General features: G+C 36.6%; 1 protein-coding gene across 4 annotated transcripts in view; it reads right to left on the bottom strand.

Moving 5' to 3' along the window:
* ASXL2 (ASXL transcriptional regulator 2) overlaps positions 1-23,225 on the bottom strand; it is a 235,476-nt gene that overhangs the window by 53,484 nt on the left and 158,767 nt on the right. For 3 of the 4 annotated variants that reach the window (XM_077152314.1, XM_077152316.1, XM_077152317.1), the window contains 3 exons: positions 20,592-20,707; positions 16,245-16,380; positions 6,059-6,199 (listed from right to left, as the gene is read on the bottom strand). In XM_077152314.1, coding sequence (XP_077008429.1) covers positions 6,059-6,199; positions 16,245-16,380; positions 20,592-20,707 — 393 coding nt within the window. The remainder of the gene's footprint in view (positions 1-6,058; positions 6,200-16,244; positions 16,381-20,591; positions 20,708-23,225) is intronic. The other variant, XM_077152315.1, reaches the window with a different exon arrangement.

Genomic DNA, 23,225 nt, shown 5'->3' on the forward strand with positions numbered 1-23,225 from the left:
CTGAGGTGTGGGGTGCGCGGTTGTGGGGCATGGCAGGGGGGTACAGCGATGAGGTGAGCTGCGGGCAAAGGGTGTGGTGCTGGGGATGTGGAGGCAGGGTGCAGCAGGAGGCAGGTCACAGGGGCAGTGTAGGTGGGCAGGAAGGAGGGCGGGACATGGGTGTGGGTGTTTCAAGGGAGTGGGGCGCATCTGTGCACGTGGGGTGGTAGAGCACTGGTGTATGTAAATGCACGTGCACGGGAAGAAGGTGAATGTGGGTCAGGGCAGGGTGTGGGTATACAGAGCACAGAGCGGTGAGGGGTTTAAGGGAGTGGAGGGGGGCAGGTTATGGGCGTGCGAGGGGGAGCGCCATCAATTGAGGTGTGCACATGCGTGTTGAACGGGGTTAGAGGTGGCAAGATGCAAGGGGGTGTGATGTGTGTGCATGGCGCAGGTATGTGGGTGCACGGAGGTGGTAGGGAGTGGGTTGTGGGTATGGGGAGTGCAGGGGGCTGAGGCACAGGGGTTGGGGAGTGGGGTGATTGACAGGGCCCTGGGGTAGGGTAGTATACATAGGTGTGTGGTGTTTAGGGGGCACAACTTGGTTTCCTTGCTCTTGCCCACCTCCCTGCCCATGCACTCCTGAGGGCTCCAGGCCTCTATTTGGAAGGGAGGCAGTAAGCTCTTTGTACTAGCTGAATGGTTTTTACGAGGAGGGAAAGCTAGTTTACTGGTTTCCAGGTTCCCCTAGGGGGATCCTGGCTGTGGAGCTGAGAAGGCTGATATCCCAAGGTAGCTGCAGTGGCAGAAGGTTTCCTAGGTGCAGTGTCTTTTCCCCACTGCAGTCCTGATGGAACCCACTTGCCCAGATCTTTGCATTTCAATTTCTAGCTTCTTTATTGAGGACCTCCCTAGGTGGTGTACCAGCTCCCCTCAGGTCACTCACACCCTAGAACCGCTGTCCCAATAATTTTTCTGTCCTTTCTCTACCTCTTCCTTGGAGTAGGGGTGCACTCAGCCTATCGTATTCTGCCATCTTCCCAGAAGTCTCTCAAGTACTTTCTACTACATCTTTCAATCATCACTATAATCCTGAGCATTACTGTCAATATTACCTTCATTTTACAGATGGTAAAACAAAGGCTCAGCAAAGCAAAGGAACTTACCCAATGGGGTATAGCCAGAAAGTGGCAGAGATGGTACTTGATTCCAAGCCTGTCTTCCCTTAAAGGTGCTGCTGTTCAATTCATCTGATCAGAGTACATCCCATTATAAATGCCTTCTGAAGCTGACCTTTCATGTCCACCTTAAAATCCACCAGCTGGGGATACTAATAGGAAGTCTGGGGTATCTGAAAAGGATTGTCCTCACTTGAGGAATCTCCTAATCCCTCATTCAGGAAAGGTGAAGCAATATTCTAGGCTTTCAGAACAGAGCAGAGAGATTAATTTTGGTATCACTGAGTTTTCAGGGGCTGTCTAATGTGTGGTGCTGAGCCTAAATTCTGAATACAGACTGCCTGGGTTCAAATCCCAGCTCTGCCATCATCTAGGTGTGCATCCTTGGGGACATACTCCATCTCTCTTTCCCCAGTTCCTCATCCACAAAATGGGAACAATGATAGAATTTACCTTGATGAATTGCAAACGACTTGAGTAGTGACTGTCAGTAAGTGTTCTGTATGCATTAATCATGCCTCTTCCTCCTCTGAGATGAAAGTCTAAAGGATTGGTTTTCCTGAGAACCGTGCTTCCTGTTCTTTTTTTTTTTTGTCCTTGATATATTGCTCTTTGTCTAAAAGCACACAAATTCTTCCCTGATGATCTTCCTAAGCTGTTACTAATTAAACTGTTTATATAGCTCAGTTCTAATTACTGCTTGCTCATTTCCATGATGATTTCCTCACTATAATGCCACTGCCTAAATCTAGGGTGACAATTTTTGGAATATAAGCAGTGTATAGGTTTGGAGCACTTATTGAGAGAGACCTTTAACTCTTGTTACTCAGCTCTCTTCTAGGTTCTCGAGTAGCTTTACTCCTGTTAAAAGACAGCAAACCAATAAAGCATACTACTTGTTCTTTGTTTCTCTGACACACTCTCTCTAATGACAAATCTGCATAGTTTCTCCTGAATTTACACTTAATTTTGCATGTTTTTCTCTCCTTTTTACTTAAAAATTTTATTGCAGTAACATATATATATCATAAAATTTGCCATCTTAACTATTAAGTGTAAGATTAGCATTAGTAAGATTCACAACATTGTACAACCAATGCTACCATCCATTGCCAAAACTTTGTCATCACTCCAAAGTGAAACACTGTATCTTTTAAGCAATAACTCCCTATTGTCTCCTAGCCCCAGCCCCAGGAAACCTCTAATCTACTTTTCCTTTGTATGAATTTGCTTATTTTAGGTAATTCATGAGTGGAATCATATGATATTTATTCTTTTGTGCTATTTTACCTAGTATAATATCTTCAAGGTTCATTCATGTCACATTTATCAGAAATTCTTTCCTATTCAAAGGTTCAATAATATTATGTTGCATGTATATAACACCATTTATTTATTCATTCATTTGCTGAAGGACATTTGGGTTGTTTCCACCTTCTGGCTAGTGTGAAGGCTGCTGCCGTGAATACTGATTTACAAGAATGTGTTTTGAATTCCTGTTTTAAATTCTTTGGAGTATTTACCAAGGAATATAATTGCTGAATAATAGGTTAATTCTGGATTTAACTTTGTGAGGAATTGCTTAAGTGTTTTGTACAGCAGCTGCACCATTTTACATCCTCACCAGCAATGCATGAGGATTCCAATGTCTTTATATTCTCAACAACACTTTTTGTTTTTAGTTTGTTTTATTAACAGCCATTCTAATGGGTGTTAAGTCGTATCTCTTCGTAGTTTTGACTTAGATGTCCTTAAAGATGTTGCACATCATTACATGTGCTTATTAGACATCTGTATCTCTTCTTTGAAGAAATGTCTATTCAAACACTTCACATATTTTTAAATTTGGTTGCTTGTCTTTTTTGTTGTTAAGTTGTAGGAGTTCTTAATTATTCAGCATATTAAACTTTTATGAGATATATAATTTGCAATTTTTTTTTCCCATTTTGTAGACAGTCTTTTCAGACTCTTGATAATGTCCTTTGATGCACATGTTTTTTTGCTGCTTGTACTTTTGGAGTCATATCTAAAAATCCATCATCCAAGGCCATGATGATTTATTCCTGCATTTTCTTCTAAGTTTTATAATTTTAGCTCCTATAATTAAGTCACTGATCCATTTTGAGTTAACTTTTGAATATGATATGAAGTATGGGTCTAACTTCATTCTCTTTCATATGGATATTAAAGTTTCCCAGCACAATTTGTTGCAAAGAACATTCTTTTCCCATTCAGCAGATTGGAACTTTAGTTGAATATCAATTGGCCATAGATGTATAAATTTTTTCCTGGACTCTCATTTCTATTTCATTGCTCGGTATGCGTATATCACTGTAGTTTTGCAGTTAAGTTTTAAAATTGAGAAGTCCAAGTCTTCCAACCTTGTTCTTCCTTTCTAAGATTGGCTTTTCAGCTATGCTTGCTTGCTTTCTTTTTCTTTTGTATGCTATACGGCAGGATTCACATTTCATTCTTTTTCCATATAAGCATTCTATTATTGCAGCACCATTTGTTGAATTTTTTGTTTGTTTTTTCCTTTCTTTTTGTTTGCTTGTTTGTTTTTGGGAAGTGCATAGGCTGGGAATCAAACCAGGTCTCCTGCATGGTAGGAGATAATTTTACCACCAAACTACAGCTATGCTTTCTTTTTTATAGTTAATTTTGCCTAGTTTTATATGAAAGTTAGAAATTCTCTTTCCATAATTTCTCCATTTTGTACCTCTATATTTCTATTACAATTGAATGAAGAAACTAAAGTTGTAACTATACCTGAAATAAATATAATATAGGGTTTGTAAGCAAGAAACTTTGTTCTGTTCATAACCTTATCTCTAGGGTTCTAAAACTTGTGCTTAACACATTATTAAATTAATATTTAAATTCCTACCAGTGGAACTACTGATTAAAAGGGCATGTTCAGTTTAAATGTGGTAGATATTAATAAATTCCCTCCCAGAAAAACATTAATTTACAATCAACCTAGAATCAAATCTAGTTTTTACACATATACACACATACAATATCTAGAGCTATATTACTTCTCTTCATACACTAAATAATTTGGTTTGGTTTAGAACATATGAGTACAGAATAAATCTCACTCTGAATTTATCAGTATTGCTATACTACCCTTTAGCTTCTATATTGATGCTGAGATGCCTGCCATCTCTTACATGAATCTTTGTCTATGAAACATTTTTCTCTTTGGAGGTTTTTGGGAATATTCTCCTTATTCTGAATGGTTTGAAATTTCAAAAGAATGTGCCTTCTTGCAGGTTACTTTTCAATTCACATTTCTTCAAACCTATCAGATACTGTAAAACTAGACTCCTGTGACTTTCAGAAATTTTCTTATTTTATCATCACCTCCTTTTTAATTTCTATTCTTATTTTCTGGTACTACTATAATTTACAACATTGAAAAGCCTGGACTTATCCTCCAATTTTCTAATCTTTTCTTTCCTATTCTGTTTTTAGGGACATTTCTTCAACTCTATGTTGCAGCATTTCTATTATAATGTGTTATTTCTGCTATCATATTATTCGGTATCCTGAAATTCCTTCATTGTTTATTTTCTGATTTTTTTAAACAGTATTCTGCTCCTTCACTGATTTAATATGAATTCATTAATATCAGTTCATTTCTTTCTGCAGATATTATAGTTCTAAAATTTATTTGTTTTAAATTTCCTTCTACTCCCTGAATTGTCTCCATTTCCTTGTTCAGATTCTCTCTCTCATGATGAAGCCTTTCCTAAAATGTCTGTTGATCCTTAGTAATCATAATTAGAAGAGAAGCACTTTAGAGATGACTGACACTTTTGGGTACATGAGTGGGTTTTATAGTGTAGTGAGCTTCACAGACACGTGACCAAGATTATATCTGTTGAGAATCTATAATTTGCCTGTGTATCTCTTTCTGAGGCTATTCAATTTCTCTAGGGAGCAATCGATCTCCTGCTGAACCACAGTGGGGAGGAGGAAGCAAGTACTGTTAGAAATATGTCTGACTGCTAAAGCTCTGGAACCCAAGTACTACTCATTTTTTGTATTTTCACTTGTGCATCCTGATTTTAGCATAGTACCTTAATTTCTGTTCTCATTACATGTGGTTTCTTTGAATTTGGAGTCTCTAAGGTTCAATTTTACCTAAGAATAAATCTCTTCTTTCCTGGGATAAGGAATCAGATACCTTTCATTAACTTTCAACAAAGGTCCTTCTTTTCCACCGTTATGTTCACTCCTCTCTTCTGTGATAAATGGTATCTCCAATTCTTTAGCCTTACTGGTGTACTGTGCCTTTACTGACTTGACTCTTACCCCGTAGGTATTCTCAGCTCTACGAAAATGTCTGTGCAGTTTCCATCTTTCAAAATAGGTTGACAATGCCCATCCATCCATAGACTTCCTTGCTTTCTTGACTACTATGGATTTAATCTGTTATATTTCATTATCTCAATTTAGTGGGATTTCAGAGAGGGACATAAAAAAGGTTCAGTTTGTAATATTTCACTGTAAGCCTTTCTATAAACACTTAAAATGAGGCTTAAAATGTAAACAATGCTGCATACAACAACCTGTTGGCAGAAATGGAAATAATATATTAAATGACTGACAACAAATATTTTTCTGAAATAAAAGTTTGATAAGGGCAGGAAAGGGAGAACACGTAGATAATCAAGAGCTCAAAGGTGAACAGGAAGCAACAAAGAAGGAAAAAAAGACATTTTCTAAACTCAACACAGGTTTCTCAAAAGTAAATATGTAAAAAAGAAAAGAAGAACAAGAAAAAAATCTTTACTATATAATTCAAATCATGCTTTAAAACTAAGCCAAAGAGTCAGTGATTTTCAAACATATAGTTGACAGATCATGACATGATAACTGAAACCTCAACTTACTTGTGTGAAGTCTATCAGATCTCTGGAATGACTTCTTTCCCAAGCCAAGCAAAGGATTTTCCACTTTAACTGTAGAAGAAAAGCTGGAGTTTGAGTTCTGGGGGCTACCTTGCCCATCAGACTGTTTTCCTTCCCATACTGCTAGGAGAGAAAATACATAAAGACTGGTGATACTGGGGTTTTAGACAAAAATCAACCAATCAACTCATCAATCAACCCTTACTAAATGGAGTTACATATGAGGCTGTGTGACCCCACTACTGTAATTTGAGTCTGAAAATAAAAGGTTAAAAAATAAAATAAAATATCTTCCTTCTTCCCAAAATACCATTTGCTTCTGGAAGTAAATTTTTATCCTAACAAAAATTCAAACTTCTATGAGACACAGATCAAGACTGGCAGACACACATAATTTCCAATGACATCAAACTCAGTTATGTAATAAAATACAAAGTCTGTATCTAGGGCAGTTTAGATTAAAAACAACACAAAAGAAAAACTCCAAAACACATCTAAAGATCGTATTTAATGGGAATTCAAAGGCAATATGTTCTCTAAAGAAAAGTTTTTATTTTTAAAGGAGAGAATAGATGAACAGTTCAGTCTTAACTTGTTGGAACCATCAGCTTTATAAAGTTAATTATGAGAAGCTTCCAAATATTAGTAGGTTAAGCACCCTGTAAGTCACTGATTGCATTCTTGCACATGAATCTCACGTACGCAATTTTTAATAACTGTATGATTTTGCATAAAAATTTTTCCATTTATTCTAGAAGGATTTATGTTAATAACTTGGCACTACAGAATTATGTGAACAATCAGAGGAATTGGAAAACAGATGCAAAAATACTGGAGAAAAAGGAAGCTTCCATTGAAAAAAACACCCAGCCTAGACTAGACAATGTTGGCCTAGCATGTACAATGTTGTTGATTAAATGTACAGATTAAAAAAACATTTTTGCATGAGGGAGAACAAATGAATGTCAACATTCCAAGGTGCTGAAAATGGATGCAATACAGGAAAAAGTACAAAGAACCTAAGCCAGGGCCTATAGTCAACAGTAACACTGTAATATGCTTGCACTGAATGTAATAAGGCATTATGCCAAAATTAAATTCAACCGAAGGAGGCAAGGGGAGGGGTATGGATTCTATGGGGAAGAAAAGGAAATATCTTCACACAGATTATGGTGGCAAAGGCATGTCTATATACTTAGGTTGGATTGTATGATGTGTAATAAATCTGTTTAAAAATGAACACAGAGAAACAGGTGCTAGAGAAAAGGCAGAGAAAAAGATGCACATTCACTAAAATTACAGAGAAAGTTGGTAGGAAAACTGAAAGGTGCAGTCCTGGGAGGGCAGTGGGCTGCTGGCACAGGAGGCTAGGGGTGGGGTTGCCATATGATCCTGCAGGCCATGGCTTACTCAGTATGTACCTGGAGGAGCTGAAAGTGGGGGCAGAAATGGACATTTGCACACTGGTGTTTATGGCAGCAGTGTTCATGATTCATACTGGATGGTGGTGGACTAAGAGGACAATAACTGAAGAATGGAAGAGGGAATTGTGGTGTTTACATACAATGGACTACTCAGCAGCCACAAGAAGGAATGAAGCTGTGAGGCATGCAACCGGGTGAATGAACCTTACAGACTATATGGTGAATGAAATTTCAGGAACAAAACAATAAATATCATGCCTCACTCATATGGACTAACAATAATACAAAAACTCGGTGAACTGAAGGGGAGAGTGTGGTTATCAGGTTGGGGCCTACAGTAAAGGATCCTAGATTGTAAACTCTTACAGCAGTCACATGTATTCAGGAGTTGTAACTGCTATTTCTAAATTCTGAGATACTGAGCTGTTGGTATATAATGTGGCCATTCCCAGAAACATCAGGTATTTATGTGATACCTGAGACTCAGAGTTAGAGCTCTGAAGCTATGAAAATCAGCAGTACCACACACAGGAATTGTCTAAAAAGTTGAAAAAGGGATCAGACTTTGAGTAGAGATATGAATAAAGCTGATCTGCATAGGACTAAGGTAGAGCAGAATACAGGGTAAATATCGTGCATATTTTAAAACTTCAATTTCTGTGTGAGACCAAAGGGAGAGATGTTTATTTGGTGCAAAATTTATATTTTGGATAATTATGACCTAATTAAATTTGTATGGTCACTTTAACACCATGTACAAGGTATCTTGAATAGGGAATGAGGTTTGGTTGATTTGTACAGGTTAGTACGATGCACAACATATCGCAGATTAATCTGGGCTGTGTATAAAGAGATATTTGCAAAGACCCCTTGGGGGACTGGGAAGAAAGGAGGAAATATTAAATTCACAAATTTGGAGAATTTCTGATATTCCAGTGAGCAGTAGGGACAACTAAATGAATAGGCCAAGCGCTTGATCTTTGGTTTCATCCCTATGAAACTTATTCCTGCAAAGAACAGGCTAAGCCTACTTAAAATTAGGCTTAAGAGTCACCCCAGGGAACCTCTTTTGTTGCTCAGATGTGGCCTCTCTTTCTAAGCTGGTGATGAAAAACACAACTATGTGATGATGTGAGCCACACTGATTATACACTACTATGGAATGTATGTGTGTGAAGATTTGCCAAGAAAAATACTTATAAAAACAAAAAACAGAGGGGCCAAGATGGCGGCTTAGCAATGTGCGCGTTTTAGTTTGTCCTCCAGAACAACTAATAAATAACCAGAAACAACACAGAACAGCTCACGGAGCCACGTCAGTGACCAGACACACAGTATACGCCAGTCTGGACTAGCTGGCGGGCTGCAAGCCTACCCACCGTGAGTTCCCCAAGCCACGGTGCCTGGCGCCCCTCCCCGACAGGCGCTTCCGAGAGGTAAAGGAAAGAGACTCTAAACCTGGTCAAGGTGGACGTCGCTATTGGGCTCACGGAAAAAGAGGAAACGGGAGGAAATGGAGGTTTTAGTGGCTGTGTCTCTACAGAGACTTGGTAGCCTCTGGATTCAGCAACGGGACCTCTTGGGCTGCAACTGCCCCAGGCATAGGCAAAAACCAGCTGCTTTCAGGGCTGTCTCCCACATGTGCCTATCCCAGGGGAGGGGTGAAGCCCAACTCAGGTGGAACCCCACCCTCAAGGAATTCAAACCCCAGGGCTTGGCAATTTGAAGCCATTAAAACCAGCCTACAACCTCTCCTCCCTCTCCACCACACCCCCAGCAGGGAGAGGCTTCCAAAGTTAAAAGTGCCGCAACATTTTTTGCTGGTGCGACTCACAGGCAGACGTGCCACATACTGGGCAGGATAAGAAAAACAGAGACTTCACAGGAAAGTCTTTTAACCTGCTGGGTCTCACCCTCAGGGAAAACTGATGCAGGTGACTCCTTCCCCCTGATAGGAGGCCAGTTTAGTCTGGGAAAACCTGGCTGGGGTTTATAATACCTAGATAGACCCTCCTAAGGGGGGGAGGGAAAAGGCACCATATAAGCAGGGCAAGAAACAAGAAAACAAGAACTGAAAAATTCTCCTCTGTTAAACAAAACCTAAGCTAGAGGTCCAGAAAAAGCTGAACTGAAGGTCAAAGAACAGAGAGACAACAAACTCATCTAGCAAGAAAACCGTACGTAAGAGAAGTGAAAGCAATCACCAGAATAAACTAATTAAGGTAATTAAATGTCTAGGAGCCAGCAAAAAATAACAAATCACACCAGGAAAATTGAAGATATGGCCCAGTCAAAGGAACAAACCAATAGTTCAAATGAGATACAAGAGCTGAAACAACTAATTCAGAATATACGAACAGACATGGAAAACCTCATCAAAAACCAAATCAATGCATTGAGGAAGGATATGAAGAAGGCAAGGAACGACAAAAAGAAGAAATGGAAAGTCTGAAAAAAATCACGGAACTTATGGGGATGAAAGGTACAGTAGAAGAAATGAAAAAAACAATGGAAACCTACAATGGTAGATTTCAAGAGACAGAGGTTAGGATTAGTGAAATGGAGGATGGAACATCTGAAATCCGACCAGATACAGAAACTATAGGGAAAAAAAATGGAAAAATATGAGCAGGGACTCAGGGAAGTGAATGATAATATGAAGTGCACAAACATACGTGTTCTGGGTGTCCCGGAAGGAGAAGAGAAGGGAAAAGGAGGAGAAAAACCAATGGAAGAAATTATCACTGAAAATTTTCCAACTCTTATGAAAGACCTAAAATTACAGATCGAAGAAGTGCAGCGTACCCCAACGGGAACACATCCAAATAGACATTCTCCAAGACACTAACTAGTCAGAATGTCAGAGGTCAAAGAGAAAGAGAGGATCTTGAAAGCAGCAAGAGAAAAGCAATCCATCACATAAAAGGGAAACCCAATAAGACTATGTGTAGATTTCTCAGCAGAAACCATGGAAGCAAGAAGACAGTGGGATGATATATTCAACCTGCTAAAAGAGAAAAACTGCCAACCAAGAATTCTATACCCAGCAAAATTGTCCTTCAAAAATGAGGGGGAAATTAAAACATTTTCAAACAAAAAAATCACTGAGAGAATTTGTGACCAAGAGACCAGCTCTGCAAGAAATACTAAAGGGAGCACTAGAGACAGATATGAAAAGACAGAAGAGAGAGGTGTGGAGAACAGTGTAGAAAGAAGGAAAATTAGATATGACATACAAAATACAAAAGGCAAAATGGTAGAGGAAAGTACGACCCAAACAGTAATAACACTAAATGTTAATGGATTGAACTCCCCAATCAAAAGGCATAGACTGGCAGAATGGATTAAAAAACAGGATCCTTCTATATGCTGTCTACAGGAAACACATCTTAGACCCAAAGATAAACATAGGTTGAAAGTGACAGGTTAGGAAAAGATATTTCATGCAAATAACAACCAGAAAAGAGCAGGAGTAGCTATACTAATATCCAACAAATTAGACTTCAAATGTAAAACAGTCAAAAGAGACAAAGAAGGATACTAAGTACTAATAAAAGGAACAATTCAACATGAAGACATAACAATCATAAATATTTACGCACCGAACCAGAATGCCCCAAAATATGTGAGGCAAACACTGCAAGCACTGAAAAGGGAAATGGACACATCTACCATAATAGTTGAAGACTTCAATTCCCCACTCTCATCAATGGACAGAACATCTAGACAGAGGTTCAATAAAGAAACAGAGAATTTGAATATTACAATAAATGAGCTACACTTAACAGACATTTATAGGACATTACACCCCACAACAGCAGGATGCACCTTTTCCTCAAGTGCTCATGGATCATTCTCAAAGATAGACCATATGCTGGGTCACAAAGCAAGTTTCAACAAATTTAAAAAGATTGAAGTCATACAAAACACTTTCTCAGATCATAAGGGAATGAAGTTGGAAATCAATAATAGGCAAAGCGCCAGAAAAGTCACAAATATGTGGAGGTTCAGCAACACACTCTTAAACAACCAGTGGGTCAAGGAAGAAATTACAAGAGAAATCAGTAAAATCTCGACGCAAATGAAAATGAAAACACAACATACCAAAACTTATGGGATGCAGCAAAGGCAGTGCTAAGAGCGAAATTTATTCCCCTACATGCCTATATCAAAAAAGAAGAAAGGGGAAAAATTCAGGAATTAACTGTCCACTTGGAAGAACTAGAGAAAGAACAGCAAACTAACCCCAAAGCAAGCAAAAGGAAAGAAATAACAAAGATTAGAGCAGAAATAAATGAAATTGAGAACATGAAAACAACTGAGGAAATCAATAAAGCTAGAAGCTGGTTTTAGGAGAAAATCAAAAAGATTGATGGACCCTTAGCAAGACTGACAAAAAAGAAGAAGAGAGAGGATGCAAATAAATAAGATCAGAAATGGAAGAAGAGACATAACCACTGACCCACAGAAATAAAGGAGGTAATAACAGGACACTATGAACAACTTTATGCCAATAAATACAACAATCTAGATGAAATGGACAACCCCCTAGAAAGGCATGAACAACCAACTTTGACTCAAGATGAAATCGATGACCTCAACAAACCAATCACCACTAAAGAAATTGAATCATTCATTAAAAAGCTTTCCAAAAAGAAAAGTCCAGGACCAGACAGCTTCACATGTGAATTCTACCAAACATTCCAGAAAGAATTAGTACCAACCCTGCTCAAACTCTTCAAAAAAATTGAAGTGGAGGGAAAGCTACCTAATTCATTCTATGAAGCCAACATCACCCTCATACCAAAACCAGGTAAAGATATTACATAAAAAGAAAAATACAGACCAATCTCTCTAATGAATATAGATGCAAAAATCCTCAACAAAATTCTTATAAATCGATCCAGCAACACATTAAAAGAATTATACATCATGACCAAGTAGGATTCATCCCAGGTATGCAAGGATGGTTCAACATAAGAAAATCAATTAGTGTAATATACCATATCAACAAATCAAAGCAGAAAAATCACATGATTATCTCAATTGATGCAGAGAAGGCATTTGACAAGATTCAACATTCGTTCCTGTTGAAAACACTTCAAAGGATAGGAATACAAGGGAACTTTCTTAAAATCATAAAGGGAATATATGAAACAAACACCCACAGGTAATATCGTACTCAATGGGGAAAAACTGAAAACTTTCCCCCTAAGATCAGGAACAAGACAAGGATGTCCACTATCGACACTGTTATTCAACATTGTGTTGGAAGTTCTAGCCAGAGCAATTAGACAACAAAGAGAAATACAAGGCATCAAAATTGGAAAGGAAGAAGTAAAACTCTCACTGTTTGCAGATGATATGATACTATATGTCGAAAACCCTGAAAAATCCACAGCAAAACTACTAGAACTAATAAACGAGTACAGCAAAGTGGCAGTTTACAAGATCAACATTCAAAAATCCGTAGTGTTTCTATATACTAGTAATGAACAATCTGAGGGGGAAATCAAGAAACGAATTTCATTTACAATTGCAACTAAAAGAATAAAATACTTAGGAATAAATTTAACTACAGAGACAAATGACCTATACAAAGAAAACTACAAAAAACTGTTCAAAGAAATCACAGAAGACTTAAATAGATGGAAGGGCATACCGTGTTCATGGATTGGAAGACTAAATATAGTTAAGATGTCAATCCTACCTAAATTGATTTACAGATTCAATGCAATACCAATCAAAATCCCAACAACTTACTTTTCAGAAATAGAAAAGCCAATAAACAAATTTATCTGGAAGGGCAGGGTGCCCCGAATTGCTAAAAGTATCTTGAGGAAAAAAAACGAAGCTGGAGGTCTCACGCTGCCTGACTTAAAGGCATATTATGAAGCCACGCAGTCAAAACAGCATGGTACTGGCATAAAGATAGATATATTGAACAATGGAATCGAAGCGAGTCCTCAGATATAGAAACTCTCATCTATGGATATCTGATCTTTGATAAGGCAGTCAAGCCAACTCACCTGGGACAGAGCAGTCTCTTCAATAAACGGTGCCTAGAAAACTGGATATCCATATGCAAAAGAATGAAAGAGGACCCATATCTCACACTCTATACAAAAGTTAACTCAAAATGGATCAAAGATCTAAACATTAGGTCTAAGACCATAAAACAGTTAGAGGAAAATGTAGGGAAATATCTTATAAATCTCACAATTGGAGGAGGTTTTATAGACCTTACACCTAAAACAAGAGCACTGAAGAAAGAAAGAAATAGATGGGAGCTCCTCAAAATTAAACACTTTTGTGCATCAAAGAACTTCATCAAGAAAGTAAAAAGACAGCCTACACAATGGGAGACAATATTTGGAAATGACATATCAGATAAAGGTCTAGTATCCAGAATTTATAAACAGATTGTTCAATGCAACATAAAAAGACAGCCAATCCAATTACAAAATGGGAAAAAGACTTGAACAGACACTTCTCAGAAGAGGAAGTACAAATGGCCAAAAGGCACATGAAGAGATGCTCCAGGTCCCTGGCCATTAGAGAAATGCAACTCAAAACCACAATGAGATATAATCTCACACACACCAGAATGGCCATTATCAACAAAACAGAAAATGACGAGTGCTGGAGAGGATGTGGAGAAAGAGGCACACTTATTCACTGTTGGTGGGAATGTCAAATGGTGCAACCACTGTGGAAGGCAGCTTGGCAGTTCCTCAAAAAGCTGAATATAGAATTTCCATATGACCCAGCAATACCATTGCTTGGTATCTACTCAGAGGACATAAGGGCAGACACAAACGGACATTTGCACGCCAATGTTTATAGCAGCATTATTTACAATTGCAAAGAGATGGAAACAGCCAAAATGTCCATCAACAGACAAGTGGCTAAACAAACTGTGGTATATACATACGATGGAATATTATGCAGCTTTAAGACAGAATAAACTTTTGAAGTATGTAACAACATGGATGGACCCTGAGAACATTATGCTGAGTGAGACTAGCCAAAAACTAAAGGACAAATACTGTATGATCTCATTGATATGAACTGACATTAGTGAATAAACTTGGAATATTTCGTTCGTAACAGAGACCATCAGGAGATAGAAATAGGGTAAGATATTGGGTAATTGGAGCCGAAGGGATACAAACTGTGCAACAGGACTGGATACAAAAACTCACAAATGGACAGCACAATACTACCTAACTGTAATATAATTATGTTAAAACACTGAATGAAGCTGCATGTGAGAATGATAGAGGGAGGAGGGCTGGGGACATCAATGAAATCAGAAAGAAAGATAGATGTTAAAGATTGAGATGGTATAATCTAGGAATGCCTAGTGTGTGTAATAATAGTGAAATGTACAAGGTAAAATTTTAAAAATGTTTTTGCATGAGGAAGAACAAAGGAACGTCATTATTGCAGGGTACTGAAAATAGATGGTAATTAATATTTTAAAATGTCACTTTCTGCGTGAGACTAAAGCAAAAAATGTTTATTTGTTACAAAATTTATATTTTGACTAGTGCATTCCCTAATATAACTTATGTAGATAGTTTGACTGAATACCATAAGTACTTGGAATCTCAGGTAGGACATGAGATTTTGCTGGTTTGTCCAGAGTGATACCCCGATGAATCCCAGAGTGATTCGATCGGTGAGTGGAAAAGTATCTGCAAAGCCCCCTTCGGGGAGTGGTGAGAACGGGGAGAAATTCAACTTTCCCAAGTTGAACTCCTGATATTCTCACAAGCAGTGTGGACAACCAAAGCTATATGCAGAGCCCCCAGTCTTGGGGTTTGTTCATATGAAACTTAACCCCACAAAGGATAGGTCAAGTCTAGTTAAAATTTAGGCCTAAGAGTCACCCCCAAGAGAGCCTCTTTTGTTGCTCAGATGTGGCCTCTCTCTTCAGCCAACACAACGAGCAGTCTCACCATCCTACCCCTCTCTAGGTGGGACATGACTCCCAGGGGTGTGGACCTTCCTGGCAACGTGGGACAGAGACGTTGGAATGAGCGGAGACTCGGCATCAAGGAATTGAGAAAAGCCCTAGAATGAGCTGAGACTTAGCATCAAGGGATTGAGAAAACCTTCTCGACCAAAAGGGGGAAGAGGGAAATGAGACAAAGTGTCAATGGCTGAGAGATTCCAAACAGAGTTGAGAGGTTATCCCAGAGGATATTCTTATGCATCAAGTAGATATCATCTTGTTATTCAAGATGTAATGGAGAGGCTGGAGGGAACTGCCTGAAAATGTAGAGCTGTGTTCCAGTAGCCATGTTTCTTGAGGATGATTGCATAATGATACAACTGTCACAATGTGACTGTGTGATTGTGAAAACCTTGTGTCTGATGTTCCTTTTATTTACCTTGTCAACAAAGGAGTAGAACATATGGAATAAAATAAATAATAGGGGGAACAATGCTAAAATAAATTTAGTTTGAAATGCTAGTGATCAATGAAAGCAAGGGGTATGGGAGGTATAATATTTTTTTCTCTTTCCTGTGTTCGTTTTATTTTTTTTTATATTGCCTTTTTATTTCTTTTTCTGAATTAATGCACATGTTCTAAGAAATGATGAATATGCAACTAAGCGATGATATTGTGAATTTCTGATTATGTATGTTGTTTTACTTTGTTTCTTTATTTTTTAATTAATAAATAAATTAAAAAACAAACAAACAAACAAACAAAAAACACACAGTCTACTCACCAGACTTGGCAGGAACAGAGTCACTGGCTGCTTTGACAGTCTTCAGAGAAAGATGCTGGCTGGAGGAGATAGACATGCTTGGCCTGCATTGCTGCTGCTGCTGCTGCTGCTTCTTCTGCTGTTGCTGCTTTAGAGCCTACAAAGAGAAAACTGACACTAATCAGTTTTCAGTGATTATAAAAATCACTTTTTAAAAAAAGAGGTGATAAAGATAGTGATCATACAATTTCTTTGAAATCTAGCCAAGCAAACAAAAAACTAAGATAAGTTAAGTGCAACGATGCCAAAATAAACCTTTAAGTTTGGATTTCTACAGAGGGAGCCCAGAGTAAGAATGAGGGCCTTTAATCCTGTATAGTTTAATGTAATGCCTGGATATATCCCAGAGAATATTAAGAAGATAATCAAAAAGTACTGGCAAAGTTCCTTGAGATATGGGAGAAAAATTATGGAATTATTAAACTTTCCTACCAGGGAAACCCTTATACAGTGTCAAACATTAGGGACATCCAAATCAATAGGCCAAGCTCTTGATCTTGAAGCTTACTCTTGTGAAGCTTATTTATGTAGCAGAGAAGCTTAGCCTACATATAGGTATGCCTAAGAGTTATTTGTGATGGACCTCTTTTCTTCCTCAGATGTGGCTTCTCTCCCTTTCTAAGTTCAATTTTGCAAATGAAATCATTGCTCTCCCCACTACGCCCAGGAGTGAAAGTCTCCCTGGTGGTGTGGGAGATGACTCCCAGGGATGAGTCTGGCCTAAGACTGAGATCAACAATGCCACTCTGATCAAAAGGGGGAAAAGAAATATAATAAATAAGGTTTATTAGTGGCTGAGAAAGTTTGAAGAGTTGATAAGTACTCTGGAGTCCACTCTTACACACACACCAATTAAGACATTGCTACCTGTGATAACTTACCAAAACCCAAACAAAACCATTCCTGCCAATCCTAAAGAACACCTAGGGTATTATGTAAGATTCTACAAAGATTTCATACATTAGGGTAACTTCCAAGAAACGTACAACCTCAGGATGGGTCCCTAGACCAAATAAGTCCTGAAATGCAGAGGAGTCAGCCTCTCCAGAACATCAACTAGTTCCATCCCCCAATCCCATATTATCAACAGTCCCTTCCAACATGAAAAAGTCAGTATGGGCATAGCCCAAATACCTCTAAGGAGTGGGAAAGAAAGATCAAAGATGATGGTGGAGTTACATGGAGAAGGCAGGGTTTAACAAATGAATATGATCACTGAATCATTACACTGATTATTTCTTTTGGTCTCCAGTATCTTAGAGCAGCTAGAAGTAAAAACCTAGAACTGCAGAATTGTAACCCACGCCAAAATCTGAAATCTGTTTCAGAACAAAGTGTTGCAATTTGCTTTGAAATTTATTGCTTTTTTGTATATGTCATTTTTCATAAAAAAGAAAAAAAGTAGATTGTGATGATCAAATATAAATAAATAAATAAGAGTTTGGATTTCTTTCTTCCTTTCTTTTGCCAGCATTATTCCTTTATTTTGTATAAATGTGACAAATAGTTATTAATAATTTTTAGAACTTAAAAATCATTAATAGACCAAGGACTCCTTCCCAATTTTCCAGTAGTAGAAGTTGAATCTTAGCATAAAATTGCATGTTTTCAATAATTTCTGGATGCAGAATATTATTGATACACCAAGAAAATTGTATTTGTCTCAACTCTATGTAGAAATACAAATATTCAATTTATGTATTTTAGAGTGCTACATTTGAACAAAAGATTATGATTGACTACCTGAGTTAGATCTTGGGTAAGAGCAATGAGATTTGGCCTAAAGACCTAATAGCAATGCAGTAAACAGGCAGAGAGATCAGAAAATACTGGTTTCAGTAAGTGTGGCTCCTTTTGGCTGTTTCAGGATTTTTTTTATGATGTTCTTTGTTTATAGACTACACCAGGCAATACAATTTGGAATGAACAGAAAAGCCAAGAACTTCCCAGAATTTTAATCATGAAAATAGATGGGCAACCATTTTATTTAAAGCAAAAAAAAGGCAAAGATATCAAGTAAAGCTGCATTTCAGGGAAATTTAAGACTTTGCTAAGTTTCCAGTTTAAGCTTTAACCTTCAAGATCATGTAGAAAAGTCTAGAATAGCTCCCTAGCTCTAGTTTTCCAATTCCCTGATCCCAATATAATTTCTTCCTGCTTAATGTTTATACATATCTCTGGCTAGGCTATTCACCTAGAGGCATCAGAGGTCAGAGAATTAATCTCCTTCCTATAAAGTTGCCAATAAATGTAACTCTGAGAGAGAGGTAGATATCTGGCTTAGACTCACCTACAAAGTTCATATAAATTCAGACACTTAGTTGATGAAAGCAAGAATTATAAGTGGTTTCTTCCCACTCAACGGTTTACAAACCCTGTGGCTAATTCTCCCATTGTTTAACTAAAAAACAAATACTTAACAACAACAACAAAATACCCTCATGTGTGGTAAAGGATAATTATTATTTGTAATAATTTTCCTCAGATAATAGTATAAAAAACATATATTAGGGGAAGGACTTATTTTACATACTAAAAATCTAATTTATAGAATTTTCCATGCTGATAGTCCCTAAAGAAAATGTTGTGACTCCCAAGATTAGAGGAATATAATACATGAGTACAGAAATAGCTCACACATCATAAATTAGCTAAAAGATTTAAGGAAATACTTGCTTTTTCCCTGTGTAAAAGCTGCATCTTACAAATTCTCCAGAGAACTTACAAAAATAACTGCTAATGGATACCCAGGCAAACAGTAATTACTCTTAACAAATTGGAGGTGCACTGTTTTAAACATTTTAAGACATATATAATTTTTTAAATGTTATCTTTTAATTATAAAGGTAATACAAAAAAATATTTTTAATGCCCGATTCAAACATAAAAGCTAAATTCTCTTTTGACTACCACTCCTATACTTAGTACTCAATTCTCATAATCATCAACTATTGAACTTCAGTGTATACATGTGCATGTTGTTATAAATGGTGTCATGCACTACATGCTCTAGAATAACTTAATTTTAATGACTTAACATTATATCATGGCTATTTTTCCATGTTCATTCACACAGAATGACTTCATTAAAAAATAAATTTTTATTGTTGTATTTGTCCAGAGTATGACTCATTTAATTTATAACAATCTGAGGATAAAAAAAAAAAATCTGCTATTTTAATGTTTCCCTAATTATTAACGAACTTTTATTTGTTGGTCATTTGTATTTCAAAAACTTCCAAAGCTAGTTCTTTGAAATGTCCAATAAAATAGACAAGCCACTGACAAATGCATTGAAAAAAGGATCCATTAAAATGAACAACACTGAGGAATAAAAAGGAGACATAAAAGAATACAATGTGCAACTTTAAACCAATACTTGAAAAAACTAAGCAAAATGGACCATTTTCTAAGAAAAAAGAAATTCCCAAAGTTTTCTCAAAAAGCAGAAAATCAAAAGAAACCAACACTAAATGAAAGTGAAATGCTAAGAAAATGATTCTAAAAGGTGAGATTTACCAAACTTTAAAGGAATAATTCCCATAATTTTGTTCCAAAATCTAGAAAAATATGGAGAGGTACACAACTTATTTCATCAAGCTGGAATAATTCTGATTCTAATACTATGTAAGTATAATATAAGAAAAATATAAAACCCAAACTAAAACCTTAACACAGAGAATTCAACAATGTATTAAAAATGTATGGAGTGTGGGCAATGGTGGCTCAGTGGCAGAGTTCTCACCAGCCATTCCAGAGACCTGAGTTCGATTCCTGGAGCCTGCTCATGTTAAAAAAATAAAAAAATAAAAAAATAAAAACCTTGGGGGTTTATTCCAAAAAGTTAAGCAGAGCTTAACATAAGAAAATCTAGCCACAGAATTCTGTGCATTAAAAGATGGCACAGAATTAAAAGATTAACTATTTTAATTTGTGAACAGATTAAATAGATTAAAAGAGAAAACTACATATCATCTCAATAAATTCTGAGGAAAAAAAAATTTTAAAACTCAACACCTATTCATGATTCAAAAATACCCAAAAACTTCTTAGCAAATTAGGAACAAATTAGGTACTTCAAAATCTGACAAAAAGAGTATCTGCCAAAAAAATTTTTTTTTAAAGAGTATCTATCTAAAACATTGGGTATCATACATAGTAGCACATAAATTATTAAGTAACTAAATAGAAAATTTCTCCTCTTAAAAGGGCCTAAAGTAAAAATTTTCAAGAAATTCTGAATGACTGCCAAAGTCATACATTTTTAATGCAGGAGATTATACTTCTGACATGGACTAGCATGATTACCTGCTTTAGTGCCTTCTTGGTATGCTTCTGTGATGGAGAAATGACTTTACCTGCTGGAATGGAGGGAGATGGACAGCCTGACTGGGGGGAAGATGGCTGTGACAATCTAGAAGATACTAGGGAAAAAAATGACAATGAAAAATTATGTTATCAGAGTTGATATTAAACACCATTCCTTTCCCAATCATACACAGCTACCTGTGTTAAGAACTGTGACCAAACCCTTTGGGGAAGGATCTTCTTTTTGGAGTTCTGCAAACAGCCTCCCTTTACAGTTTTATTTCCTCAAAAAGCTCTATGGAAGGATGATAGGATAGGGATGGGATGGGTATTAGTATTCATTACTTTTTCAAAAGAATTGATTGAAGAAGCAGAAGTAGAATAAAAACCATGAGTTTATCAAATTAGATAAAACTTTTAAAAGAATTCTGAAGAGCTCTGGACAGTATCTATGATCTAAAAGTAAATACAATGACAACATAATACAGTGGAAGAATCCTGGATTGACAGTATGGGCCCCAGTTTTCCTACCTTTAAAATAAAGGGAATAAGATAGAATTCTGGTAGTAAAATTCTACCACAGCTTTAACTGTTATGATCCTTCATCTCTTAAATCAAGTTTTAGGCCTATAAGTTTGAGAGGGTGTTTAGGATTTCACTAATAGAAGCAAAGTAGTTGCACAGGATGTAACCACTATCTCCTTCATCACTACCTATTTTATAGCCTGTAACAGATTAACCAAATCTTAGTCTTAGATGAATAAGCCTATACCAAGAGCCTATACCTTCTATAATAAATAGCAATTAAGTCTTCTTTATGGCCTTTAAAGTTTTACATTGTGTATTATTTGTGATAAAGAAGAATAGGAATTGCTGTTCAGATGCATAAATAATAAAAAATAACAAAGTTATAATCACTACTGCTAAGTAAAGACTCTCAGAGAGTGCAAGTTTACTAATGTCTTCCTCCTTTCATAGTAGTTGGCCAGAAAAGGTCTGATTTGCAAAACTTTGCCCCACAGTAAGGCTAATGAGGTTTAAAATATCTTATAAGGTATGTACTGACATGAACATGTGGTTCACTTGAATATACAATTTATGGAATGCAGCATTTAAACTTATTCTCAGATATCCTAAGAATGGAATACACAGTAGATAAACTTACAGAAGACACAGCAGACATTAAGAGGATGATTTACCATATTTAGCTTAATTTTGTATTCCAACTCTTATGATAAAAGAAAAACATGATGCATAAGTTCCAGGTTTAAAAATTTTAAAAAAAAAAAAGTTCACTGTAATATATCATAAGAAAAAGGAGTTGGCTAATTCTTGAAGCAGTTGTATATCAACAACATATCCTTAGTATACTTGGACATGGACCAATTTTTTTAATGACAGCTTTATTGAGATATATTTCACAATCCATGTACCAGATAATTCATCTCTTTAAAGTAACATTCAATGGTTTTTAGTATATTCAGCTATGCAACATTCATCACAATTTTTACTCCTCTACCTGTTCCCCCCAAAACTGTGTCCCTGTGACCATGAGCTGTTATTTCTTTCCCCCCCCAAATCGCACCCCAGCCATAGGCTAATCTACTTTCTGTTTCTGTAGATTTGCCTATTCTGGGCATTTCACATAAATGGAATCATTCAATCTTTGGCCTTTTTTATCTGTCTTCTTTTTCCTTAACATAAAGTTCATTCATGTTGCAGTATGTATCAGTACTACATTCCTTTTTATTGCTTAATATGACCTTTTTATTGCCAAATACTATTCTGCTGTATGGCTTATACCACATTTCATGCATTCATCAGTTGATGGACATTTGGGTTATTTCCACTTTGGGGCTATTATGAATAAGGCTACAATTAACATTCATAAACAAGTTTTTGTGGGGGCCTATATTTTCAATTCTCTTGGATATTTACATATAAGTGAAATTTCCGGGTCTTATGGAAACTCTGTGTTTAACTCTTCAGAGCAACTGCCAAACTGTTTTTCAAAATGGCTGAAGTATTTTTACAATCCCATCAGCAAATACGAGGGTTCTAATTTCTCTACATCCTCATCAACACTTAATACAGTCTTTTTTTCTCTGATCAAAGATTTTAATTTTAAAAACAAAGAAAAATAAAGTTAAATAATATCTAAATATGTTTATTCTTTTAACCTCTTTTAGAAATCTGAGAATACACATTTCCTCACCTCACCAGGATTATAAACAGAAAATAAAGAAACCAAAACATCCCCACTACAGAACAAAAGAATTCTTCCACTTCATTGCCTAGAAAATGAGACAATAAAAGAATCTGTGACTGCCAGGGCAAAGAACTTGGAATACTTCTCCTGAAAGCAAAAACCCTTTCAATAAAATGAAATCACAAACATATCCAAAAATAACCGAAATAAATCATAAAATCCTCTAGCACCCAGCAGTAAAAAATATCTACCAGAACTCACTTAATTTGGATTACTAGTTTCATAACTACTCTGAAACTTAAAACAATATTCTTATTTTTTAAATATTAAATATTCAGAATAAAGAATAGTAATGCCTTAAATAAAACACATGTAAGAAACTTTTCTCATAATTTCTTTTGGCGGCTACATTACCTTCAAGGACA

The sequence above is a fragment of the Tamandua tetradactyla genome, chromosome 3 (genome assembly GCF_023851605.1).
Source record: "Tamandua tetradactyla isolate mTamTet1 chromosome 3, mTamTet1.pri, whole genome shotgun sequence".
In the NCBI taxonomy this organism is placed as follows: domain Eukaryota; kingdom Metazoa; phylum Chordata; class Mammalia; order Pilosa; family Myrmecophagidae; genus Tamandua; species Tamandua tetradactyla.